This window comes from Doryrhamphus excisus, linkage group LG10 (assembly GCF_037039965.1).
Source record: "Doryrhamphus excisus strain RoL-2023G ecotype Guam linkage group LG10, RoL_Dexc_Guam_v1.1, whole genome shotgun sequence".
In the NCBI taxonomy this organism is placed as follows: domain Eukaryota; kingdom Metazoa; phylum Chordata; class Actinopteri; order Syngnathiformes; family Syngnathidae; genus Doryrhamphus; species Doryrhamphus excisus.
In genome coordinates, this window is record NC_136366.1 from 8767056 (window position 1) to 8791560 (window position 24505).

General features: G+C 41.3%; 1 protein-coding gene across 1 annotated transcript in view; it reads right to left on the minus strand.

Moving 5' to 3' along the window:
- Nucleotides 1–7582: 7582 nt before the first annotated feature.
- The window catches only part of hcn1 (hyperpolarization activated cyclic nucleotide-gated potassium channel 1), a 67966-nt gene continuing 51043 nt past the window's right edge, over nt 7583–24505 (minus strand). Inside the window, exons 6-8 of the mRNA XM_058053970.2 lie at nt 24098–24338; nt 17206–17370; nt 7583–9245 (exon numbers count right to left, since the gene is read on the minus strand). Coding sequence (XP_057909953.2) covers nt 8164–9245; nt 17206–17370; nt 24098–24338 — 1488 coding nt within the window. The 3' untranslated portion in view covers nt 7583–8163. The remainder of the gene's footprint in view (nt 9246–17205; nt 17371–24097; nt 24339–24505) is intronic.

Below are 24505 nucleotides of genomic sequence, written 5' to 3' on the forward strand. Positions count from 1 at the left end.
TTGGTAATGATAATGGTTTAATTTCATTTGAACATGCATCAGATTACAATTGAATGCATCACATAATCAGTTCACAGTTCCACATGTCCAAAAGGAGTAGGAGGAAGCAAAGCTATTTATTCTAAATTATTTAAATTATTTGTGCAAATTACTGTTTACGCTGTACATTGTTCATATCTGATGTCATCTATTTATTCTCCACACTATTATTTATTATTTATTATCATACGGGAGCCAGGCATTTTGTTGGCAATTTCACTGCTGTGTTATTGTGCAATGACAATAAAGAAAGTCTATCTATCTATCTAGCTTATTAAATCCTACCCCTCTATCTGGTACTTTTACAATCAGTAACATTTGTTCACTTCCTGCCTTCATTTTTAAAATTAAATTAAATTAAATTAAATTAAATTAAATTAAATTAAATTAAATTAAATTAAATTAAATTAAATTAAATTAAATTAAATTATCAATATTGTGATATGTATAGCACATCATGACTGGTTGAAGACTGTTCAATCAGTAACATTTGTTCACTTCCTGCCTTTGTAATGTAATGTAATTTTTAAAATAAAATAAAATAAAATAAAATAAAATAAAATAAAATAAAATAAAATAAAATAAAATAAAATAAAATAAAATAAAATAAAATAAAATAAAATAAAATAATCAATATTGTGATATGTATAGCACATCATGACTGGTTCAAGACTCTTCATCCTTGTATTTAGCAAACATCAACTGCTTGTATTGTTTCTTGAATTGGCTCATCGTTGTGCATTGTTTGAGGTCCTTACTCAATCCATTCCAATGTTTGATTCCACATACTGAAATGCTATGGCTTTTTAACATAGTCCTAGCATATAAGTGTTTCAAATTTAGTTCTTCCCTGAGATCATATTTCTCCTCTCTTGTGGAGAAGTATTGGATGACATTTTTAGGTAATTGGTTATTTTTTAGCCTTATGCATTATTTTAGCTGGTTGAAGATTAACTATATATATATTTCAACTGGTCTTGTAATGGTAGACCACAATTCCCCTGGTCAGGTTATTTATGTACGGAAATATTGCAGCAACAGCGGAGGCACAGCAGCATGTCATGCTATCTGGATTCAAGAAATCAACGTATGAGGAGCATGCACTTCCAAGGGTGACAGTGCCTGGCGGTTTATGACCTCAATGTACTTTAAATAATACCAATTCCACTTTCCGCTTTTTACCTCTTGGTCATCACTGGCACCCTTCAGAGGTGATATCACTTTCTGTCACACAAAAGAAGAGAACCAGGATGTATGTGTGTGTGTGTGTGTGTGTGCTGCATCTGAAGGTCATGAGCTAACAAGGAGCCTGCGCCCTCTTACACTGAGGTCAGCGGAGACGTCGAGCCTTCGCATGTGAGGTTAAGAGCGATGTGAAGGCGAAGCGCCGGGGAAAGGTCAAAGGGCCTTGCGGCACATCTGGGTACCACACGGCAGCTTGGAAAAAAAGAAAAAAAACATCGGAAATAATAAAAAGACGTGTGGTCCACAGGTTGATGCCTTCTCGTGGCGCTAGTATGTCCATTTGTTTATATTATTGTACATTTTTCCCTCCATGTCTTATTATTATCCTTGTTTTCTAGTTGGGACCTATAGCGTTTATTAATATTTATGTCCCAGCTCCACGACTGCCCTTGTTTTCTTAAAGGAGTTACGTTTACTCCGGAAGGTCACTCTATTTACTGAACTGTTTTAAGGGGAAGCGAAGCTCACACGTGTTTGATTGTACTGATGAAATTCGATCCACGGCGTCTCCTTGGTTTGTGTGTAGTTGTCCAGTCGCAAACTAACGACGGTGCCGTGTGTCGTCTGCACTGTATCATGCTGTCCTTGCTGCGAAGTCAATGAAGCGCCATCACCACAAGGACGGGGCGGAACGCGACATGCGTGATGGCGGACGACCCCCGGCGCAGCCACAACCGTAACAATCTCTTACAGGTAATTGAATCTACAGGATAACATCACGACGCAGACACATTTAGTGGTACTTCCCAAGGTGAAGTTGATGCGTTTCCTGGATATGGCGGAGAACCTTGAGGTTTCATTGATGCGACGCGGCAACAACAAACATTTTTATTAATGCTTCACTTGTTTTTCATAAACATTTGTTGTATTATTTGTATTTGAAGCAACCTAAAAGCATCCCTATCCTTCCCCAGGAAAGGCTCTGTTACTGTGTTGTAAACGTCTAATCACCTTCTGTTGAGCGTGGATATATAATCCTCTCCTTTGGAGGTCAAATTCATTTGTTTATTCAGCCGAATCATACTGAAATAGCAACCCAGAGTACAGTAGTGATTGTTAAAAATAATTGGAATCTTCTTTGCAAATTTTTTGACTATTAATAGATAGAGAATAAATAAAAGTGGTTCAAGCACGGATTCTTGAGGAACCCCACAGGTAAACTGTGTGAGTTCTGGACTGATTTCAACCAGATTTGGGCAGTATAACTAAATTGGATGAACTTGGGTGTGATGGTCAGTTAGACCAAGTCCTTAGACCAGGTCTGTTTCCGAGCTTTTGGCGGAGGGCAAACCAGACTGACTCTGACTGAATCTTCAAACCAGCTATTATGTATGAGGCGGTCCTGAAGTTGAGTAACAACTACTAATAGACAGTTTAACTTCCGCCTTTAGCACAACGGTTACTAATAAGATGTTGGCTGTACAGTTCCGAAAATGAGTCCACGCAAATCATATAATTTTTGCTAATTCCTTTCTTGCAAAAAAACTAAGAGAAGTCAAGACTTTGTTGTTGTAGCATAGAAATGCAACACCAAGGTAAAACAAATCAAGAAGTTATGTACACTATTTACTGTGTAAATGTTGCCCAAGCCACATGTTTATTGCACAGTTTATTGCACAGTTATTGTGCAAGACTTTTGGAGCGGTTTATATTATGGATTCTGACAGCTGCAAGGAGGAGAGTCGTTATGTGGTTGCACCAGGAATGTGTCTGCCAACGTCTTACCTCAGTGCTTCCATGCAGATGGAGAACCAACAGATCCGACGACTCCATGTGGTTATTTGGGAAGCCTGGCCATCCAAAAGGTTTTTACTCAACATTCATCTGCCAGGTAAGACCCTGCAGGTTCCCTGTGGAGCTCACAGCTTGTTAAACACGTGGGAATGTTTGGAGGAAAAATAACGGACAGGGGTCCCGTCTATCCTGCGTATAATACATACGGAGGTTCTTGGTATGCAAGGTAGCAGGTGATGGACTTAGCGTTGAGCCATATGGTCTCTGGATGGCTGCTGGGAAAGGTGTGTCACCATTTGGCAGGACATCACACCATCATGCTTCAGTTTGGGATATCTGTGGGCAGGATTTTAAAGTACACAGTTGCCATCGACTAGCATCACAGTGTGTTTTCTTCTTCACCTGTGGAGTCATTCTACAGTTCCTCAAACTTTCAAAAGCTCTCCATGAAGGAGTTAATGTATGCATTTTTAGACATTTTCCACCAAATGAACCTGCTTTTATGCGTTTTGATGGTTTGGCAATGGTTTGTCATCCCCTTTCATAATGCCCAAAAAAGCCAGATTTTTCCTGGGACTTTTGTGTGTTGCTGTTTGACACCAGTGGGGGATGAAGTTGACCCGGAAATTACCATTCCGGCAACCCAGTATGGTTAAAGTGCACATTGGGAGGGTCCTTTTATTGTGGCCAGGCTAAGGCAATAATCATACTGTCTCTTTTGTACGTGGAAAAGGTTTTTAGAATTCATTGAATTTTTGTTGAGTATGTATCCAAAATTGTCACGCCCTGTGTGGGTTCCCAAGTGACAGCTTTGAGTTTCCTGTGTGGGCTTTGGTTTCCGTTTTGCACGCTCTTATTTTGTATATGACTTCCTGTTTTTCCTCGTCTGCCTCCGTTGTCATAGTCACCCACACCTGTCCCTAATTTCAATGTCTATTTAGTTCAGATGTGTGCTTCTCCCTATGTGGGATCATTCTGTCACGGTTCGGCTTGAGAGCTTTAAGGTTCGATGCCAGGGGACAGAGAGCAGGACCAAATGCAGGTAAAAATATTAACTTTTTGCAAAAATTGCAGCAGCAGGAAAGAAGCAACTCGGGAAGCAGAAAGACAAACTATAATGATCCTGAACTAAATAGACACTAAATAGACACTGAAATTAGGGACAGGTCTGGGTGGCTACGAGGAAATACAGGAAGTCATATACAAAATAAGAGCGTGCAAAACGGAAACCAAAGCCCAGACAGGAAACTCAAACCCAAACTGTCACTTGGGAAACCACACAAGGCGTGACAAAAATAAATTGAAAAAAACAAGTCACATGACACGGGATGTCTCTCAGATCTCTTAAGGGATGAAGTTTTGACGGAGGGACACCCGGTCTCATCCTCAAAGTAATAAATGCAATCAATAAAAAGCCATCTTGGGCTGTAAGACGCTCCGAGCTGTCGATGCTTGTAACAAAGAAAGCACAGCATTCACCCTCTGACCCTTGAGGGAATCTGTCTTTGTGCTGACACTTTTACGACTCGAGTCCTGGATTTCAAAGGTAATTAATGGAAATCCCCCCCCGGAAAGGCCGCTTGACATAATATTTCACCTGGAAGTGCTGACTCTTCCAGAATCTTCTCCGGACCCTTCAATCCCACACTGGCTTGTGTCCATCCAAAAGACGACGACACACGCTCATTGAAATGACAATATGTCGTTTATTTTCTATATCTTAAAGGTTTATTATTTACAAACCCAAAATAAACCCAAAAAGAAAAATAAAAGAAAAATCCAAAAAAGATTTTTTGACAAACACTGTTTGTCTGCATATTGTTGTAAGAAAGTTTTACATTAATCTTTCTTTTTTTTTTTTCTTCCTTATCAAGTCACCAGGCGAGAATGAGCGGATCGATGAGCGGCGTTACCAAAAACTCACCCCTCCCCTCCATCGTCATCATCATCATCATCAGTAAACATATGAAAGCAAAAAAATGTGGCTCTCGTCCTTTGCGGGCATCAGATTCTTTTTGCATCCTTATTTTCTTCCACCGACATGGACGACTAAAGAAACAGGTATCAGAAATATACATAGAAATATATGTGCTGGTTTGTCGAGGGTGGCTATGCTGCTAATGTGTAAGCTCACTATTCATAATTAATGCCCGTCTGGTACGTTAGCTGTAATCGGCAGAGCGAGGAAAACGAACAAAAAAAGCACATCGTTGGGAAGCACTCCCTTCCAAAAGGCATGTATCAAAAAGAAGAAGAAAGAAGAAGAGCACAAAGCAACAGTGCTGCCGTCTGTGTGCACTATAGTTCCTACTCACTATGGCAGATTCACGATTAAGCGCTCCTTGTTGGGAAATCCTCCAGCTCCCTTTTTGCTATAACTCATCCGCTTAAAATGTTCTACTCGGAAAGTGCAATTCAAAAAACACACACACAAAAAAAGACTTTTCGCTTTGGCCGGTTCTTTCAACACGTGTGGACCCCCCCAAAAAAATCAGTGACTAGCTACAAAGTAAAAGGTAGAAATTTGTACAATGTCTCACCCAGCGTGATATTACTGCTTTTAAGATTGCACTTTTTCCCCTCCAAAAAAACAAAAAAATCATGAGCTGAATGCAGCTTGAGAGAAAATGAACACATTGGACGCCACGAGAGACGTTTGGCCATCGTTGCAAACTTCCCGTCTTTAAAAAAAAAAAAAAAAAAAAAAAAGAACACAGACTTAAAAACAAGAAGAACGTCAGGATGAAGCGAAGGGTGGAACATGGCTATGGTTTAGGCACAAATACTTAAGAATGTCCATGTGAAAGGTCGATGCTCGATGTTCACACACGGACGACAATGAACAGAATCTAACATTAACATCAACATTGTTTTTTCTTTTTTTTTTTTTTTTTCCCCAAAAAGTATTTGTTGTGACAGTGCATGCTTTCATTGACAGCGGTGGTGGGACTGTATTGGTACACTATCCACACGTTCTGTTAGACACAGTCTTCCCCTTGTGGGCTTCCAGACTCACTAAACTGGACCCATGCTGTCATCCGTACAGAACTTTACATGAAAATAGTTGAGTTCAGTTATTTCTGGGCAGAACTCACATCCGTTTGGGTCCGTTTATATGAGCCAAGCCCACAAGGAAGGATTCATAGGAGACATAAAAACCTTAATGCAAAACACAGCACACCGAAGCCTTCAGTGTTTGTTTTTTTGGTAAAGCCTTCAGTTAGCAATCATCTTTTATGATTTAAGTCGGACATTATATTTTATATTCATACTTCAGCTTTTCTGCTAAAGTCAGGGGTGTCTGAAATTTTTCCAACGAAGGTCACATAATGAAAAATGAAATGCTGCATGGGCCGTTCCACTACAAGAGGTTTGACATATAATATTGGACAATATCAGCATATCGGCCAAAATGCCCTTGGTTTTCATACACTGTCTTGGTTTGTGAACAATACTGAAAAATAACTTCGGTTTTATTCATTCATTCCGCTTATCCTCATGAGGGTCGCGAGGGGGTGCTGGAGCCTATCCCAGCTGTCTTCGGGCAAGAGGCGGGGTACACCCTGGACTGGTGGCCAGCCAATCACAGGGCACATTTCGACAAACAACCATTCACACTCACATTAATACCTATGGACAATTTGGAGTCGCCAATTAAACTAGCATGTTTTCGGAATGGGGGAGGAAACCGGAGAGCCCAGAGAAAAACTACGCATCCACACAGAGATGGCCGAGGGTGGAATTGAACTCGGGTCTCCTAGCTGTGAGGTCTGCATGCTAACCACTCGGCCCCGCTTCGGTTTCATATGTTTTGTTTTTTGACCTTTTGCAACAAATTAATAAAAAAAAGCAGAGGTTGAATCAACAGCGTCTTTCCTGGTTGCAAGTACGGTTTCTTAAAAAAAGATTGGTCAAACCAAAATCAAATGACCCCCCCCCAATGCTAACTTCAACCTTACAGCTCAACAAAAAAATAACTAACTAACTAATAATAAGAAATAACTAACCTCAAATTCAACCAATTATTGTTTGCAGTAAAGTTACGCAACCGTTACTGCCCCGTACCCTATTACCGTTAGGCGTTGAGATTTTTGCATTAAGGTTCCTTTGTCCATTTTTGTAGCCGCTTGTGTGTGATAGCCAGGTTCCCGACAGACGTAAGAAGTAAGACATTGTTATGATAGAGAATGCACCACACAGTATCTGTAAATACTAGCTCTACAAAACTATTTACAGCACACGTATAGGTAATCTTTATGTCACAGTCTATTGCATAATGGTGATAATCTTTAGTTTATAAATATTATAAATATACACAGTTTTTTTTTTTTTCATCTTCTGAACAACATGACATTTCAACCCTTCCAAAATAAGGAATAGAAAACAAACGCATCCATCCATTCGTCCGTCTGTCTTCTCCTCCTCTAACGTGAAGAAAGAAAGCAGCATTTTCGAGTGTTTGTTCCCTTTTTTTTGTTTGGAGCCATAACACTGTTGAGGTTCCCAACTTTATGTACTGTGTCGATTTTCTGTTCAGAAAGTTGCGATTTCTTTCTTGTGATTGTGTGCTTTTTTTTTTTTCCCTTTTCTTTTTTTAATGTTTTTTTTTTGTTTTTTTTTTTTTTGCAAGTGTTACTTTGCATGTATGATTCCACAGTGGCGCCTAAAGCTGCTTTTCCTTTTCTTGAGTGGTGAAAAAAAGTCACGATCCATAATGCATTCCAGCTTGAAAAAAAGCAAACAAAAACAAAAATCATAAATATATAAATAAAAAAATTCATACATTGTATATAATTCATTATATTTCTCAGAAAGGAAGACTCGTGTTTATACTACAGTTTTAAATTGCCATTGCGAAATATATTAGTTGGATTTCAACACGCAGTCACATGCGCTCACGCATTCTCCCGGCTCCCATTCACACCGTATATACACATACAGGCCATATATGTGTATATATTTATAGATATGGCATAAAAGAAAGAGAATATCTGTATAATATACATTCTTAAGGAGGGAGACAATGTGTCTAAAATATAATACAAGGGCTCGTATGTACACGATTTCAATGAGGTTATTTTTAGAAGTAGCCTGGAGCTCCTCCGTGGTTGAAAAAAAAAAAAAACAAAAACGCAAAATAAATAATCATAAATTTGATGCAAAGCGCATTTTGTCTTGGTCAGTCTCCGTACTGCTCAGGACAGAATCTCTCCGAGACCCGGGTGATTCCCTGGGCTGGCTTGCCGTCGATGAAGTCGCTGCGGCCGCCACCGCTGCAGCCGCCGCGGCCGCCGCTGACGAGCGTACGGGCGGCAGGGCCCCCGATGACATCTGGCGGAACAGATTCACCCGTTGGGGTACTGTGGTGCGAATGCCGCTCTGGAGATTCATCCCCTGGATCGCCGCCGCCGCTGCTGTCGGTGGCACGATAGAGGCCAGCGAGTCGCCCGAGGCTTGGTGCGCCCGCGGCCCCAGTGATGTTTCGTGCGGGAGAGACGGCTGAGAGGCTGATAGGTGCCGCACGTCTCGACTCAAGCTGCCCGACTGAAGAGCCTGCGTGCTTTTGTGGAGGTCCCCCCGCTGAGGCGAAGGGGCCTGCTGCTGCTGCGGCGACTGCTGCTGCTGTGGCGTCGCAGGGCCGGCCCCGGCGGCGGACACAGGTGGCTGCTGGCTGGGGAGAGACGGCTGGGCGATGGGCTGCTGGATGAGCGACAGCTGGGATGCAGTGGGAGAACCGTACTGGAAGCTCCGGCTAGCCAGTGGCGTCTGCACCGGTGGGCTGCACATGGCAGCCGTGAAGGAGCAAGGTGACATGATGGCGCCCTGCGGCTGGAGCGGCGTCTGTGGGTTGGTGGAGGAGGAATTCAGGTTGCCGTGGGAAACACTGGGGAAGGGGTAGATGGCTGCTGCGGCGGCGGCCGGCAGCATGCGGGCAGCAGAGGCATTGGCAATAGCTGAAGCACTGTAGGTCAAAGGTACAGAGGACTGCTGGAACTGGTTCATTCCGAAGGCGGTGGAGAAGGGTGGCTGGGCCGGTGAGTTAATGATGGAGTTTCCGGACATTGGCGTTGAGTTCATCCCGGTGACCGACTGCTTGCGATCCACCATCATCACCATCTCCCTGTCCTGACGGATAATCTGCTTCAATATCTCGTTCTCCTGTGTGTTGAACACACCGGCGTTCAGGTCCTTCTGGAACTTCTGCAGCAGCAATGAGTTCTTCTTCCCTGTTGGGGAGCAATCAGAAGAGGTGAGCGCTAGGGGCCGTGGTGACCTCACTCGGTTGCACTACACCACCACCATCACAACAATCAAGATGCAGTTTGGAGACTTGGAACCGCAACCCGGTGATTTGTCCAAAGACACCCCGCCAATTTCAAGGTCCTCATCGCCTACAAGCTGCATCTTTTTCCACATCCACTAAAGGTTCATCATGTCCAAAGTGAGGCGTGAGGCACACTGAATGTCGATGGCAATGGGGACTAGAGAGTTTTGAGTGGAAGAGGGGGTGGTGTTTGGGGGTGAAGGACACATAAGGAGACAAAGATTACTTGTGGCGCAATGACTGCGAAAGTGCTGAGGCGCCTGGGGTGAAACACGGAATACTGATGAGCGGTCACCATTCTGGACACTTTCTCAGAAGGCGACACAGATAAATCTAAGAGCTGATTTCAAATCACAAGGACAGCTGGGCTAAAAACACAGCACAAAGACACCTGGAACATCTGGTTTTTGGAGGTTTTACATTCGAAGGTGAATACAAGCTAAAGGAGCAACGGTCTATTGTCTACCACACAGGATCATCATCGGCATGCACTGCAAAAATTGAAATATAAGCAAGATTAAATACCTGAAAGATTTTTTTTTATCGACCAATGTGCTTATCTTAAGTAACTGAGATATAGTTCTTTAAATATGACAAATAATCAATTCCAAAAGTCTATTTTGCCTGTTTTAAGTTTTGGCAAATGCAGTTTTCTTCATAATAATACCATAAAAACGTAAAATCAAGATTTTTTTTCACGTTTTCAATATCAGTGAAATAAATACATAACTACCTTTAGTACACCGTTTTTCCGAGTGGGTCTCTTGTGTCATGGCCGCATAGCTCAGGTTACCGGTGTGTGAGTGGCAGAAAGAAAAGCTCAGAAGAGCTTACATGTTTAAACAATTTCAGACTTTGTTCTCTGAAAAGTATCGTTATCCATCCATCCATCCATCTTCCACACTTATCCGAAGTCGCGGAGGCAGTTGCCTACGTTCTGGCCAGTTGAGAGACTGAGTCTCTCCAACGTGTCCTGGGTCTTCCCTGAGGTCTTCTAACGGTTGGACTATAGGGAGCCTCCTCATCTGGCTCCTCCAGTTTCTCCTGGATGACAGTTCTCACCTTATCTCTAAGGCAGAGCTCCAGAGGAAACATTTCGGCCACTTGTCCCTGCGATCTTGTCCTTTTCGGTATCGTCTTATATTTGTGAAAATCACATTTAATAGACAGTACTTAACATAAGCGTTTTGGTATTGCATATTGAAAAATATCATATTAGTATGTGGATTTCAGGTATTTAATCTTGCTTAGGGTTGGTTTTTTTTTTGCTGTGTGCCGCTCAACTCCCAACAGAGTCCTTTTAAGGTGACATTGATATGTATTTATTTACAAAAATAATTATGCATGAGGAATATGTGCTTCTGTGAACTGCACTGCACAATCAAGTCAGACGAATTACGTAATTCCTGGTTTTAAAAAGGGTCTTTATCGAGATCCCTCGGGCCATAGAAATACAATTGATTCAAATTGAAAATGGACTAATTATATGTCGCAAAAGGGCATTTTGCGCCTAGAGGCCCACGGAAGCTTGTCACAAGTCGTGGAGCGTGATATTAGCCGCAAGTTTATCCAAGGAACAAGCGAGGGTTTTTCCGAGCTAAACTTTGATGATCCAGTGACTGAGGCCTTGCGAGTCGACAGCCTGTGACATAAGCATTGATGGCTAAGGAAGACAAAGTGGACTACAAGTGTGCTGAAGGCTTTAGCCTCCGTCACTCCATCATGACGGCTCATCCTCGAGGGGGCCAAACATTTCTCCGCTCTCAAGGCCCCGTCGACAAAAGTCTGCCGTTCGGCTACCAAAAGATTGATGTCACCAATGCAGACACATTTCTTACTACAGGCTTGTAAGCGCTAATGCTAGCTAGCACCCACAGACTACCACAACGACTTCACTTACAATGCTGTTTTTATGGCATTTTTAAAGGTGATTGGGTTTACATCTGCGGATTGGAAGGATAGTACAGATTCATTCACAGGTCACTCATCTCTTTTGACAGCACAAAATGTGAAAACAAACCGGCTGGATGCTGCCAGATGCTCACTTGACAATAACATATGGAGTGTGTCACATTTTTTCTCCGCTTCACTTCGCCGGATCATCTGAAAGTTCATGTAGCGCTAGCCAAAACGATAGCTTGAAATTATTCATTCATAAAGGACTTTTTAATTATTACACTACTATAGAAGTAGTATCAGTGTATTGTGGCTGTTTCTGATGTACATCGGTACTATGCAAGGTTGTGGCTAAAATCTCTTAGCAACTCTTAAATTGTTTTGTATATACGGAACAGAAACAAACGGAAACAGTCAAACTGGAACTAAGTTAAGTGGTTTTAATTCATTCTTAGTAACTTAGTAACTTAAACACAAACACTACTACAGAGGTCGCCGTTAATTTATAGCCATGGTCTGTCTAAATTGAGGCTATGCTAAATGGTGGCTAAAGTGACTTCGCATATATATGCTTAAGATTTAGCAGCAGAATGTTAAGATAATTTTCGTAAATTAAATGTAAACACGTACATACTGTAGGTAGTCGTTAAATTATGTTGTTTTTTTCAGTTGTAATGGCTGACATGGACGTAAATTGGTACCGCACTCGGTGATGGCTAAAGTCAACTGTTAGCTTGTTTTGGGGCTAGTGAAATACTATGCGGACGAGAAACAAATGGAAACAGTCAAACTGGAATTAAGTTGGACTAATAAGTGGTCTTAATTCATTCTCAATAACTTAAACACAAACACTACTACAGAGGTCGCCGTTAATTTATAGCCATGGTCTGTCCTGATGTAAATTGGGGCTATGCTAAATGGTGGCTAAAGTGACTTCGCATATATATGCTTAAGATTTAGCAGCAGAATGTAAAGATCATTTTCGTAAATTAAATGTAAACACATACTATAGGTAGTTGTTAATTTACGACAATATTTTTTTCAGTCATAATGGCTGACATGGATGTAAATTGGTACCGCACTAGGTGATGGCTAAAGTCAACTGTTAGCTCGATTTGTGGCTAGTGAAATACTATGTCGACGAGAAACAAACAGAAACAGTCAAACTGGAACAAAGTTGGATGAATAAGTGGTCTTAATTCATTCTCAGTAACTTAAACAAAAACACTACTACAGAGGCCGCCGTTAATTTATACGTAGCCATGGTCTGTCCTGATCATTTGGTCAGATGTAAATTGGGGCTATGCTAAATGGTGGCTAAAGCAACTTCGCATATGTATGCTTAAGATTTAGCAGCAGAATAGAAAGATCATTTTCGTAAATGAAATGTAAACACCTACGTACTGTAGGTAGTCGTTAATTTACGGCGATGTTTTTTCAATCAGTCATAATGGCCGACATAAATGTAAATTGGTACTGCACTAGGTGATGGCTAAAGTCAACTTAGCCATTAGCTATTAGCCCGTTTTGTGGCTAGTGAAATACTTTGCGAACAAGAAACAAATGAAAAAGTCGTATAACCTGTCGGAAGTTATAATAATAAGTTATTGTAATTCGTACCTAACTTAATTCGTAACTTAAATACAAACACTATCACAGAGGTAGTCATTAATTTACGGCCACGTTCTGTCCTGAATAATCAGTCGTAATGACCGATACAGAGGCAAATCGGGAATATGTAAGCTGGTGGCTAAAGTTGCTTAGCAACTGTTAGCTCGTTTCATGCCGTGTCCATGTCGTATAACCTATCCGAATTTGCCCAGGTCAATACGTGTTAAAGATTCAGCGTTAGAATCTTACGTTTGTGTGTTTCGTGTGCAGTCACTTCAACACAAAACGTTTCAAGAAAATTTTACACCTAAATAGATACCTCCATTTCCACACCGAAATAAAAAAAAAACAATAAAACAATGACACAAATAAACAACACAGATATAAATACATATGTTAACAACATTGTGAGGAAAGTGAAGGAAACTGTTGTGCAGCTGGAAACAAACACCATCGAACATAAAAACATCAACATTAGTATGAAAACAAACAGGAATCAAATCAGGATTATGGTGCCGAACAAATAACAAAAATATTAAATATATAATCATAAGCATGCCTTTCAGGAGCAACATGATAAATGACTTCCCAGGTGTAATAACCTTTTTGTTACAGATTTAGGTCTAAATGTGTAAGAAAGTTGGTATGGGTGGTTGATAAATAAGAAATATGGGACAGAAGTTATCATTTTGTGATATAATCACAACTGAAAACATGATGTAAAAAAAAATAATAATAATCTGCAGACATGATTTGGTGCTTTTGAGGTGAGAAGCAATAATCCAGGTGATTATTCTGTGGAAGTAAGTCAAAGAATAAAATGGCATGTGGACACTGAATGGGATATCTTTGTTTCCTCGATCGACATTGGGAATGTGTCCATCCGGGGACCAGCAGTGTGGATGACTGTATGTAGCCTAGTGCGAGGGGCGGGGGGGGAGGGGGACAAGCTCTTGAAGGATGAATTTAGTAGCGGGTCCAACTAAGCAAGCCTCTATAGCTTTTTTTTTTTTTTTTTGCCCCTTGTTCGAAAGTTGGAATGAAGTGTTTACCTGGTGCCTACTCGTCGGCCAGGACACTCTTGAAAACGAGATGTGCTCGTCTCAAGACGGACTCCTGGTCAGATAATTTTTAGATAGATAAAAGATCATGTCAAATGTGCAACATGTTTATTTCCTTTTTTTTTTTTTTTAAATAAGAGCAAGACAAGCATGTAACCAAATGCAGTTCATATATAAATATATATATATAGAGAGAGAAACGATACAATCATGACAACGCGTCTTCCCTTGTATGAGACAAACCCCCCTTTTTTTGTGGTGGTGGTGGTGGTGGGCGGGACAGCGTGGCGCCACTCTGAGAGGTGTCACTCAGAGTGGACAGCTGTTTTCTTTTTTTTTTTTTTAAATGCAGATGTCAGAAAAAGGGCAAATGCAGATTATTTTGACTCAGATTAAAGGGCATCATGTTGTGAAGGCTACAGAGGGACAAATTTAAACGCCTTACACCAAATAACTGACAATGCAACCCTACTCCTTTGACTGACGCCGTTATACAACAACGTAAGGGATTTTTTTTTTTTTTTTTTAGAACGATATGTTTTCACAACCCCTGATGCATGTTGGAAATCAGCAAATTTGAAACGAAGGGACTAAATCTGAATCAAAAGCATCAATGCCAACAAATGAGAAACATCGTACATCGTAAAATGGTTGCCCATCTATTGGATGCCTTACCCCAAATAATCACCACTCCCTTTTCCCGACTAGCAGCCCATTGCTGCTGTTTTCTTCCCAACTATTTCAAATTTCTTCTCATACATTTTTTTCCTCATAATTTTGCTTTTCTTCCTATAATATTTTGACTTTATTCCTGTAAAATTTTGATTTTTCTATTATTATCTTGTTTGCTTCCTTGTTAAATTCTATATTCAGAATGTGCCTTGTGCTTGTATCAAAACTGCCCTTTGGAACCCCCCCCCCCACCTTTACGATGCTACTTTCCTTGCGGTAGACGTCTTTATGTGCAAACGTGGCATCTGTAAAGATGACATTTACGATGCAATTGGAAGAGAAAGTGCTTTAACCTTTCACCCTCACAAAGGCGCCTCACTTTTCCCCTTCAGGAAAAACCAAGTGGTTGCAAATTACTTGAATATGATATGCGTTTTCACATGTGTGAATGGCATCTGTAAAGCTGATATTTACAACTGAGTTGAGAGGGAAAAGAAGGGAAGAGCTACTGCATGCATCTTAACCCTCTTAAAAAAGTACAAGATCTAATTTTAATACATTTTCATTATCTATTTATAAAAAAATATATATATATATAATCATAAAAGCCTTTCCCCTAATCGATACCGAGTACTCTCTGCTGTTGAGTTGTGCAATACACCCGTCCATAAATTACCTTGTGGTTTTCACTTTCTCATGCACTCATTAAAAATGAAGTTATATATATATATGTATATATATATATATATATATATATATATATGTATATATATATATATATATATATATATATATATATATATATATATATACCATATTTTCTGGACTATAAGTTGCTCTGGAGTATAAGTCGCACAAGGTCAAAAATGCATAATTAGGTTAAAAAAAAAATACATAAGTCGCACTGGAGTATAAGTCGCATTTTTTGCGGGTAATTTATTTTCCAAACTACTTGACCAAAACAGACATTACGTCCTCTTGGAAGGCAAGTTCTAACAATAAAAGAATAGAGAACAGGCTGAATAGGTGTAAGATATGCTAACACAATGCTTATTCAGCTACACAAAAAATAAACATGAACAGAAAAGGTGTCTAGTGTTTATGTAACATAAACAGTTTTTTCATTTCTAAGTCGCTCTGGAGTATAAGTCGCAGGAACAGCCAACCTATGAAAAAAAGCGCGACTTATAGTCCGGAAATTACGGTAATCACTTTTGAATGCGAGAAAACGTGAAACACATTTGGTAATCTTGCATGTGCTGCAAATTGGTGTCGTGTTAGATGTTAGAGCAGACTGTCCTGACATGTTGTTGTTACAGCACTTCGGAGTAATATTAATAATGACGCGCCTGTGTCATTACAGTAAATACGCTGCAGCTCCAACGACTGACAACCACGTAAGCACAGTTCCTGAATCAGCTTGTGACTGAAGGTAATTGCTATAAACCACACTAGATATTGTTCTAAAGTAATTTAGCATGAATTCAGAATATGTAATTTAAGAATAAGCATGATTTACTCCGTGTAGGTGCATAAAACTCCATTAAGGGACGAGACCAGGTCAACAATGACGAAGAGAGCTACTTTCAGCAAGGTATGCTATTTTTGGGACACGGCATATGAATACTTTGATTGTTTTATCCGAGTGTGTAATTAGCCAAAAGCAACAGCGAGGCATGAGAGAAAGGATGCTGGGCTCGTCTCCAGCCGCCCCAGTGGAGTGAGCGGCGCTGTGGGGAAAGCCGAGGTGTGGAGCCTGCACCGTTTCATGGTTTTTTTTGGAGGGGGAGGGTGGGGTAATGAGTGCACGTTGGGGCCTGGAAGTCGTTTTCCTGCGTTGTGAGGTTTTGCATCTTTAAGGGAGCCCTCAGTGTGCCTTCACTGTTTCTTTATACGGTGTTCTTCATTCATGTAAAGGGAAGTCATTCAATGTTTTTCATTGGTGTGACATAACGCTGCTTAAAACCTTAAAAAAAAAAAATAATCGAGATTTTATGTTGGAAGCAGCTTGACCTCGCAACGGATTCAGAAGATTGAAATTATTGCCCAGTTTATTTCATACATGTGCCCCTTTTTAATGTGTGCCTTTGTTTACTGTTCATCTTTAATGGCCGACTTTTATAGATGTCTTTATAGCTGACTGGATGACTGTAGGAGGTCTGACTTCCTGTTTCCTGTCGCCGGGTTTGGTTGATTTTTTAGAGCCTTCTGATAGCGGGGTGGGGTGCTGCTCATACCCAGGAGTGCAGATGAGTGGGAAGAGGGCCACACACACATGCATGTGAGGTTCCATCCACTCGCTGGCGTCCAGTGGGGGCGCTGGGTCAACACGGAGGGGGGCGACCCGACTCCCTCCAGGACAGCGGCATGCACTGCCTCCCCAGTTAATCCAACCATAAAGACGTTATTTTGGTTCTTTAGTAGGATTAAGGCTGGTTTCAACAAGTTTGTTCGTTGATTAGGACAAAGAAAATGAGAGCATACAGGTCATGCGGCACAAGATGGCGGACACAATGCTTTTTCATGAGGGAAGACGGCAAACAGTGTGACCAGACGAGACGACACAAGGCACGATGACAGGCAAAGATCAGACAGCAGGAGTTAGAGGGTCGCCGTTCTTACCGATGCGATCCAAGCGGTCGATGGCTACCGTCTCGAAAGCTCGCCGCATCATGGGGTACTCTTCCAGCACCTCGTTGAAATGGTCGACGGACAGCGAGAAGAGTCGGCAGTAGGTGTCCGCTCGCACGCTGGCTGTTCGTCTGCCCTTGGTGAGTAGGCAAATCTCTGCAGAGGAGACAAAGTGGATGCATTGTAGCTTTTATTGGCTTCAGGCATGGTAACGTGTCGAGAAGAAAGAAGAGGAGTAGGAAGAAGCAGAGCTTAATTATACTCCATGACGCAGCAATCACTGTTCACACACGCTTATCCTCACGAGGGTCGCGGGGGTGCTGGAGCCTATCCCAGCTGTCTTCGGGCGAGAGGTGGGGTACACCCCGAACTGGTGGCCAGCCAATCACAGGGCACATATAGACAAACAACCATTCACACTCACATTCATACCTATGGACAATTTGGAGTCGCTAATTAACCTAGCATGTTTTTGGAATGTGGGAGGAAACCGGAGTACCTAGAGAAAAAACATGCATGCACGGGGAGAACATGCAAACTCCACACAGAGATGGCCGAGGGTGGAATTGAACTCGGGTCTCCTAACTGTGATGTATGCGTGCTAACCACTCGACCGCCGTGCAGCCACACTCTGTGTTAAAATACACTTTCTGATTGGGAGATAAAAGATGAGAGAATGTGGACAATATATGCTAAGGGTGTCCAAACTGTGGCCCTGGGGCCATTTGCGGTCAGAACTGGAGCCTGTCCAGTGGTTGCAGTTTATGTCATACCCAGGACAAAATGAAATTTAAGGACTAACAAACAACAAAAATGGGAAAAGTAAGACAAAAAGGCACAATGTAAAGAAAAAAGTTGACATTTGAATACTACTCATAAAAACAAAATAATGATAAACTAATCAAAACAAAATGTTTCCAACACTTCTTCTAACATTGTATGCTTGCGTTTCTTAAATTGGCTCATACTGGTACATTGAGTGCTTTAGATGGATTAAGGATTTTGCTATGCTAAAGAGGACATTACCATATAGATGAACCTTCAACGTGAGGCCACAAAAGGAGACACTAATGTGTAAATAAACTGGCGAGCCGATTGGAGACTCTGTCACTTGAATTACGCTAAGATCATTTATCATGTGCTGCACAGCTAATGGCGCTATAACGCAATACAGTGGTCCACTGTCAAGCGTTCACACTGCACCGCTGCACAGTGTCCTGTATCTTCCGTCTGTGTGAATCGTTACACGAAGAAGCCACTTAGCATTTCAGCTCCACGTCAGCTTATCAGACAGTTCCCGCACAGTCAGCACATCCTTGCCGTTTTTCACTGCATTCAAGCGCCGAGGTACTTGCAAATGAATATTGATGCAACTGTCAGATATATATTTTTTCCCAACGTGAAAAACACAACACCGCAGCATCATGGCAATTACATTACTTTGAGAGAAATATATTGTGGTCCTCATCCGCTGTGGAACATATACACACTAATGGAAACGTGGTAGCACGTGGTGTAAAATATGGTGGTGGTAGTGTGATGGCTCGGGGCTGTTTTGCTGCTTCAGGACCTGGAAGACTTGCAGTGATAAACGGAACCATAAATCCCGAAAGAGAATATCCGGCCATCCCTTGGTGATCTCAAGATGAAACCAACTTGGATTCTGCAGCAGGAAACGACTCAAAACATATCAGCAAACTCAGCTCTGACTGGCTGAAGAAAAGCTCCCAAAGCAGCACTTTGGTCTCTGTTCCTCCATTACTTCCACACCTCCTCCATATTCCTCGTAGTTTTTCATCTTTACGTTACACTTGTAAAACAATTTGTGGAATTTAGAGCTTCATTTCCCTGGCTTTTTTCGCGTTCGATAACCGCTCAAACCCCAACGCATTTCATTTACGTTTGTTCTTCCTTCTGATGAAAAGCACCCCCCCCAACCCCTCCTCGTGTGCCTTGATTAAATTGTTAAACGTTAACCGTGGCTTCTGGTGTGATCTGCTGTGGCTTTGGCAGGAGCACGTTGTGAAAACAAGAGAACAGAGTGTGCACGGTGTTGGAGCAACACCCTCATGCTGGGGGTGTGAATATGGGCGCGAAGAATGCTGATGCTGATTTTAAGAGGCACCTTCACAAATGGGACATTGCACGCACAGAAAGGTACGAAACGACACCGAGAAGCTGGGTTAGCTGAGTAGTAGAGGGAAATATTACAGTCTATTATTTCAACCACAATACTGTAGTACAGGGGTTCCCAAGTTTTACCAACCCAGGGCCCACTTGAAAATCTTAAAAATGTCTGCGGCCCACCTTTGTCCTATAAACAGTACATAGATGAAATGCTGCGTTCTCAGAGCACTTAATAATAATAAAAATAACAATAATAATAACAACAACAATAATAATTATTAAATAAATAAATAATAAATAATTATTTAATAATATTAATTATTAATAATTAATGAATAATAATAATTACCATTGTTTAATAATTAATAATAATAACAACAATAATAATAACAACAATAATAATAACTATTATTATTTAATAATTGTTATTAATTCATTAATGTTAATAATAATAATACTTTACTAACAATAACAATAATAATAATTATTATTTTATTATATATTTTATGTTATATTTTTATTTATATTTTGGTGACTTAATAATAATACTAACTAATAATAATAATAACAATAACTTAACAATTAACAATCATATTATTATTAATAATAATAATTATTATTACTTGAGGACTGCATTACAGATATGGAAACAGGAGTACAGAACATTCAGAACAAGTTTTGTAGGATTTTGGTGACTTAATAATAATAATAACTAATAATAATAACAATGACTTATTAACAATTATATTATTATTATTATTATTAAGTCACCAAAATCCTATTAAACTCGTTATGAATGTTCTGTACTCCTGTTTCCATATCTGTAATGCAGTCCTCAAGTGTTGCAGCTGTATCTCCGCGTCACTGGTGTGTGTGAGTGACAGGAAGAAAAGCTCTGACTTGCATGTATACATCTTAAGAAAACAGTCTTCAGCCTTTCCTTAGGGGAAAAAACGTCTAAAACTTGGGTCAATGGGGAAGGTAATCGTAAACATTTTATAATATTTCAACTTTTTCCTCATAACATTGACTTTTTTTCTTGTGCCCGTTTGGGCAGTAAACTAGTTGAGCCTGCCTGAATGACTTGACCCTCTGCATTAGTGTTAGCGTCGGATTGCTAGTTTGTTCCATGACCCAGTCGTGCAGGCCCATGACGTCTCTGCGGTAAGCAGGTGTCTCATTGGCCGCGGTTGGCAGGGCTTCGTGACCTCATGTCCTCCTCAGTGTCCGGCTCATTATTACCATGCAAACGGTGTCCCGTGGCTAGGATCCATTGTGTTACTCACTCTTCCTCCTCCTCTGTTTTCTGTCTCAGTGCCCTCTCGTTCGAGCTCATTCTGGCTGCGGCGGCAGCGCGTAAGCCGAGTGTGAATCATCGGCGAAAAAAGAGTAAGGTGCCTCGCACAGCAGCCAGCTGCTCCCGACTCAGGGCTCATCTCGTCGAGTGGCGTGCACACGGGTACGAATACCAGCTGGGTGGAAAAAGCAACAGCAGGTGGCTAGCTACAGGCACAACACGGCAAAAACCAGCACTGGCCAAGCTTTATCATTTCTGACAGATATATGTATTCTAAAGGATTACGGAATATTACCAACTATGTCTGCTATCTTTTCACCGGGAACACACAACTTTTGCGTCATGCCGTCATAACCTAGTCTCGAAGGACTGTGTCTTCTTTGTGGCTGTAAGTAGTCCCCAATTATGTCTTTAAACATAACTAACAGCATCATAGCATGTTATGAAACACATGTTTTTCTTCATTTTTCTCAAGCTGCTGTGCCTCTCAAGTGCTCTGCACCCCAAACTTTGCATACCGCTGGTTTAAATCTGACCATGGACATTCCACACAGTAAGTCCAGTAAGCTGTACATCCAGAATATGACGAGCCGCATCACATCCAGAAGATGATCGGTCTGAATGAGCCGTTCTGCCCTACACGTCCACCCCATGCAGGATTCCACTGAAAGCTTCCCTGCAGCTTGGCACACTGACACATGAACAGACACTTCATGACAGCGACCGCCCCCCCCCCCCCCCCCCCCCCTTGTTACAACACGCAGCAGAAAACAAGCACACACAAAAAAAAGACAACCAATTTCTGCCTTGATTCTTCCATCGCTCGTTTATGGCTTGCCTGCAAGATGTGAACTCCGCCAAGTAATAAAGTAGTCTTTGAATGCTCGGCCCCAGTGATTGGCTGGCGACCAGTCCAGGGTGTACCCCGCCTCTCGCCCAAAGACAGCTGGGATAGGCTCCAGCACCCCCACGACCCTCGTGAGGAAAAAGCGGTAGAAAATGAATGAATGAATGAATGCTCGGCCTCCTATAGTAAAATGCTGAAAAACTTGAAATAAAACATGCAGAGATGCCTAAAAATGAGAAACTTTGGCCTTCTCGCAGAGGAGACACATATTCTGTCAGAGTACACAAGAGGCGGGTAAATTGTGTGTGACATTTAAACATTAATGGCCTCCATAACCTTTGTGGAAGAGGAACGGGGCCTTCTGAGACAGAAAAGTACAGCAGCGATATCGCTTCCGATTCTCTACAGAATCAAGTCCAAACTGCTCTCGTCAGTGCCAAACGCGTGTGTGCGTTAGGAATATAGATATATATAGATGGAGGGGGTGGGGGGGGGCTTGGGGCTAAAGTTCATGCATGAGTATCTGTGTGTGAGGAACCTCTGTGTCCTCGGGGATGCCTGATCCATGCCTTGGCCTCCTCCAACAACCAGATGAGAGCTTACGTAATAATGGCAGGCAAGCTGACGAGCAAGCCAAAGCTGGCTAATGAGAATTTACATTAATTTTACTTCAAGAGACATTGAACGCACCGCCCCAGGCACACACTTGCTATGTACTGACTATGTACTGTAGAGTATAGGGACTGGGATGCTTGACCGGAAGCGTGGTGAGCAATGGTTGGACATACAGTCCTACATACAGTACTATGTGCTATAGGACGTGTTGAAGCATTCTTCCCTTCACGGTTATTCGTACTTTGTATACAGTGTCAATGGAATTCAATCAAACCAAAAGTATAATCGTGAATAATGTCAGGAACAACAAAGCAATATGTTTGCCATTGTCAAAAATCCTTGATAATCAGGGGTCCTCAACCACCGGGTAGCGGTCCGTGGGCGGGGCTGAACCAGCAATGATCTATGTGACAGGAGCGCTCTGTCGTTTTTAAGCATGTACAACAAAAATGTTAGTCAGAGATTTAATAGGATGATATAGTACTGCCTTGAGGATTACCTCAACACAGCAAAAAAAAATGCAAATCAAAGATCCTCTACGTGGCAGAAACGGTCTGTCGTTACTAAGCATGTACGACAAAAATGTTAGTCAAAGATCTTCTATATAACAGGCCACTCTGCAATAAACACTTATCAAAGATCCTCGATTTAACAGGAGGATATACCGCCTTGATTATTACCTCTATACAACAAAAAAATGTGAATCAAAGATCCTCTACGTGACAGAAGCGCTCTGTCGTTTTTAACCATGTACGACAAAAATGTTAGTCAAAGATCCTTCTATATAACAGGCCTCTCTGCAATAAACACTTATCAAAGATCCTCAATTTAACAGGAGGATATACCACCTTGAGTATTACCTCCATACAGCAAAAAATACAAATCAAAGATCCTCTACATGGCAGGAGCGCTTTGCTGTATGACAAAAGTGTTAGTCAAAATCTTCTATATACCAGACCTCTCTGCAATAAACACTTATCAAAGACCCTCGATTTAACAGGAGGATATACAGCCTTGATTATTGCCTCTATACAGCAAAAAAAATGCAAATCAAAGATCCTCTACGTGGCAGGAGCACTTTGCTGTACGACAAAAGTGTTAGTCAAAGATCTTCTATATCACAGGCCTCTCTGCAATAAACACTTATCAAAGATCCTCGATTTAACAGGAGGATATACCGCCTTGAGTATTACCTCCATACAGCAAAAAATACAAATCAAAGATCCTCTACATGGCAGGTGTGCTTTGCTGTATGACAAAAGTGTTAGTCAAAGATCTTCTATATACCAGACCTCTCTGCAATAAACACTTATCAAAGACCCTCGATTTAACAGGAGGATATACAGCCTTGATTATTGCCTCTATACAGCAAAAAAAATGCAAATCAAAGATCCTCTACGTGGCAGGAGCACTTTGCTGTACGACAAAAGTGTTAGTCAAAGATCTTTTATATCACAGGCCTCTCTGCAATAAACACTTATCAAAGATCCTCGATTTAACAGGAGGATATACCGCCTTGAGTATTACCTCTATACAGCAAAAAATACAAATCAAAGATCCTCTACATGGCAGGAGCGCTTTGCTGTATGACAAAAGTGTTAGTCAAAGATCTTCTATATACGGATATACAGCCTTGATTATTGCCTCTATACAGCAAAAAAATGCAAATCAAAGATCCTCTACGTGGCAGGAGCACTTTGCTGTACCACAAAAGTGTTAGTCAAAGATCTTCTATATCACAGGCCACTTTGTAATAAACACTTATCAAAGATCCTCGATTTAACAGGAGGATATACTGCCTTGATTATTACCTCTATACAGCAAAAAATGCAAATCAAAGATCCTCTATGTGACAGGAGCGCTCTGTCGTTTTTAAGCATGTACGACAAAAATGTTAGTCAAAGATCTTCTATATAACAGGCCTCTCTGCAATACATATGCAAACATTTATCAAAGATCCTCGATTTAACAGGAGGATATACCGCCTTGAGTATTACCTCCAAAGTAGGAGCCATCAGTCAGTTTCATCTCCTTGTTGAATTTGGTGATGACGCTGGCGACGCCGTGCTGGATGAAGTACATCTTCTTCCCGACGGTGCCTTCCCGGATGATGTAGTCGTTGGGCTGAAACACCTCAAACTTCAGCTTGCTCAGCATTCCCGTCACAAAGTTGGGGTCTGCGTTGGCAAACAGCGGCATGGTGGCCACCAGCTTGCGGCAGTTGAAGTTGACAATTTCCTAGCAGAGGAAAAAAAAAAAAAAAGACAAATGAGATCCCGGGAGAGAAGAACTTCTAACAGATGAGAACATCTAGCAAGGAAATGAATTGGATGCATATTACTGCTTTATCCCTAAACCCGTAAAGCACTTCCCATCACTGTTGAGGATAACACTTTTGGCAATAA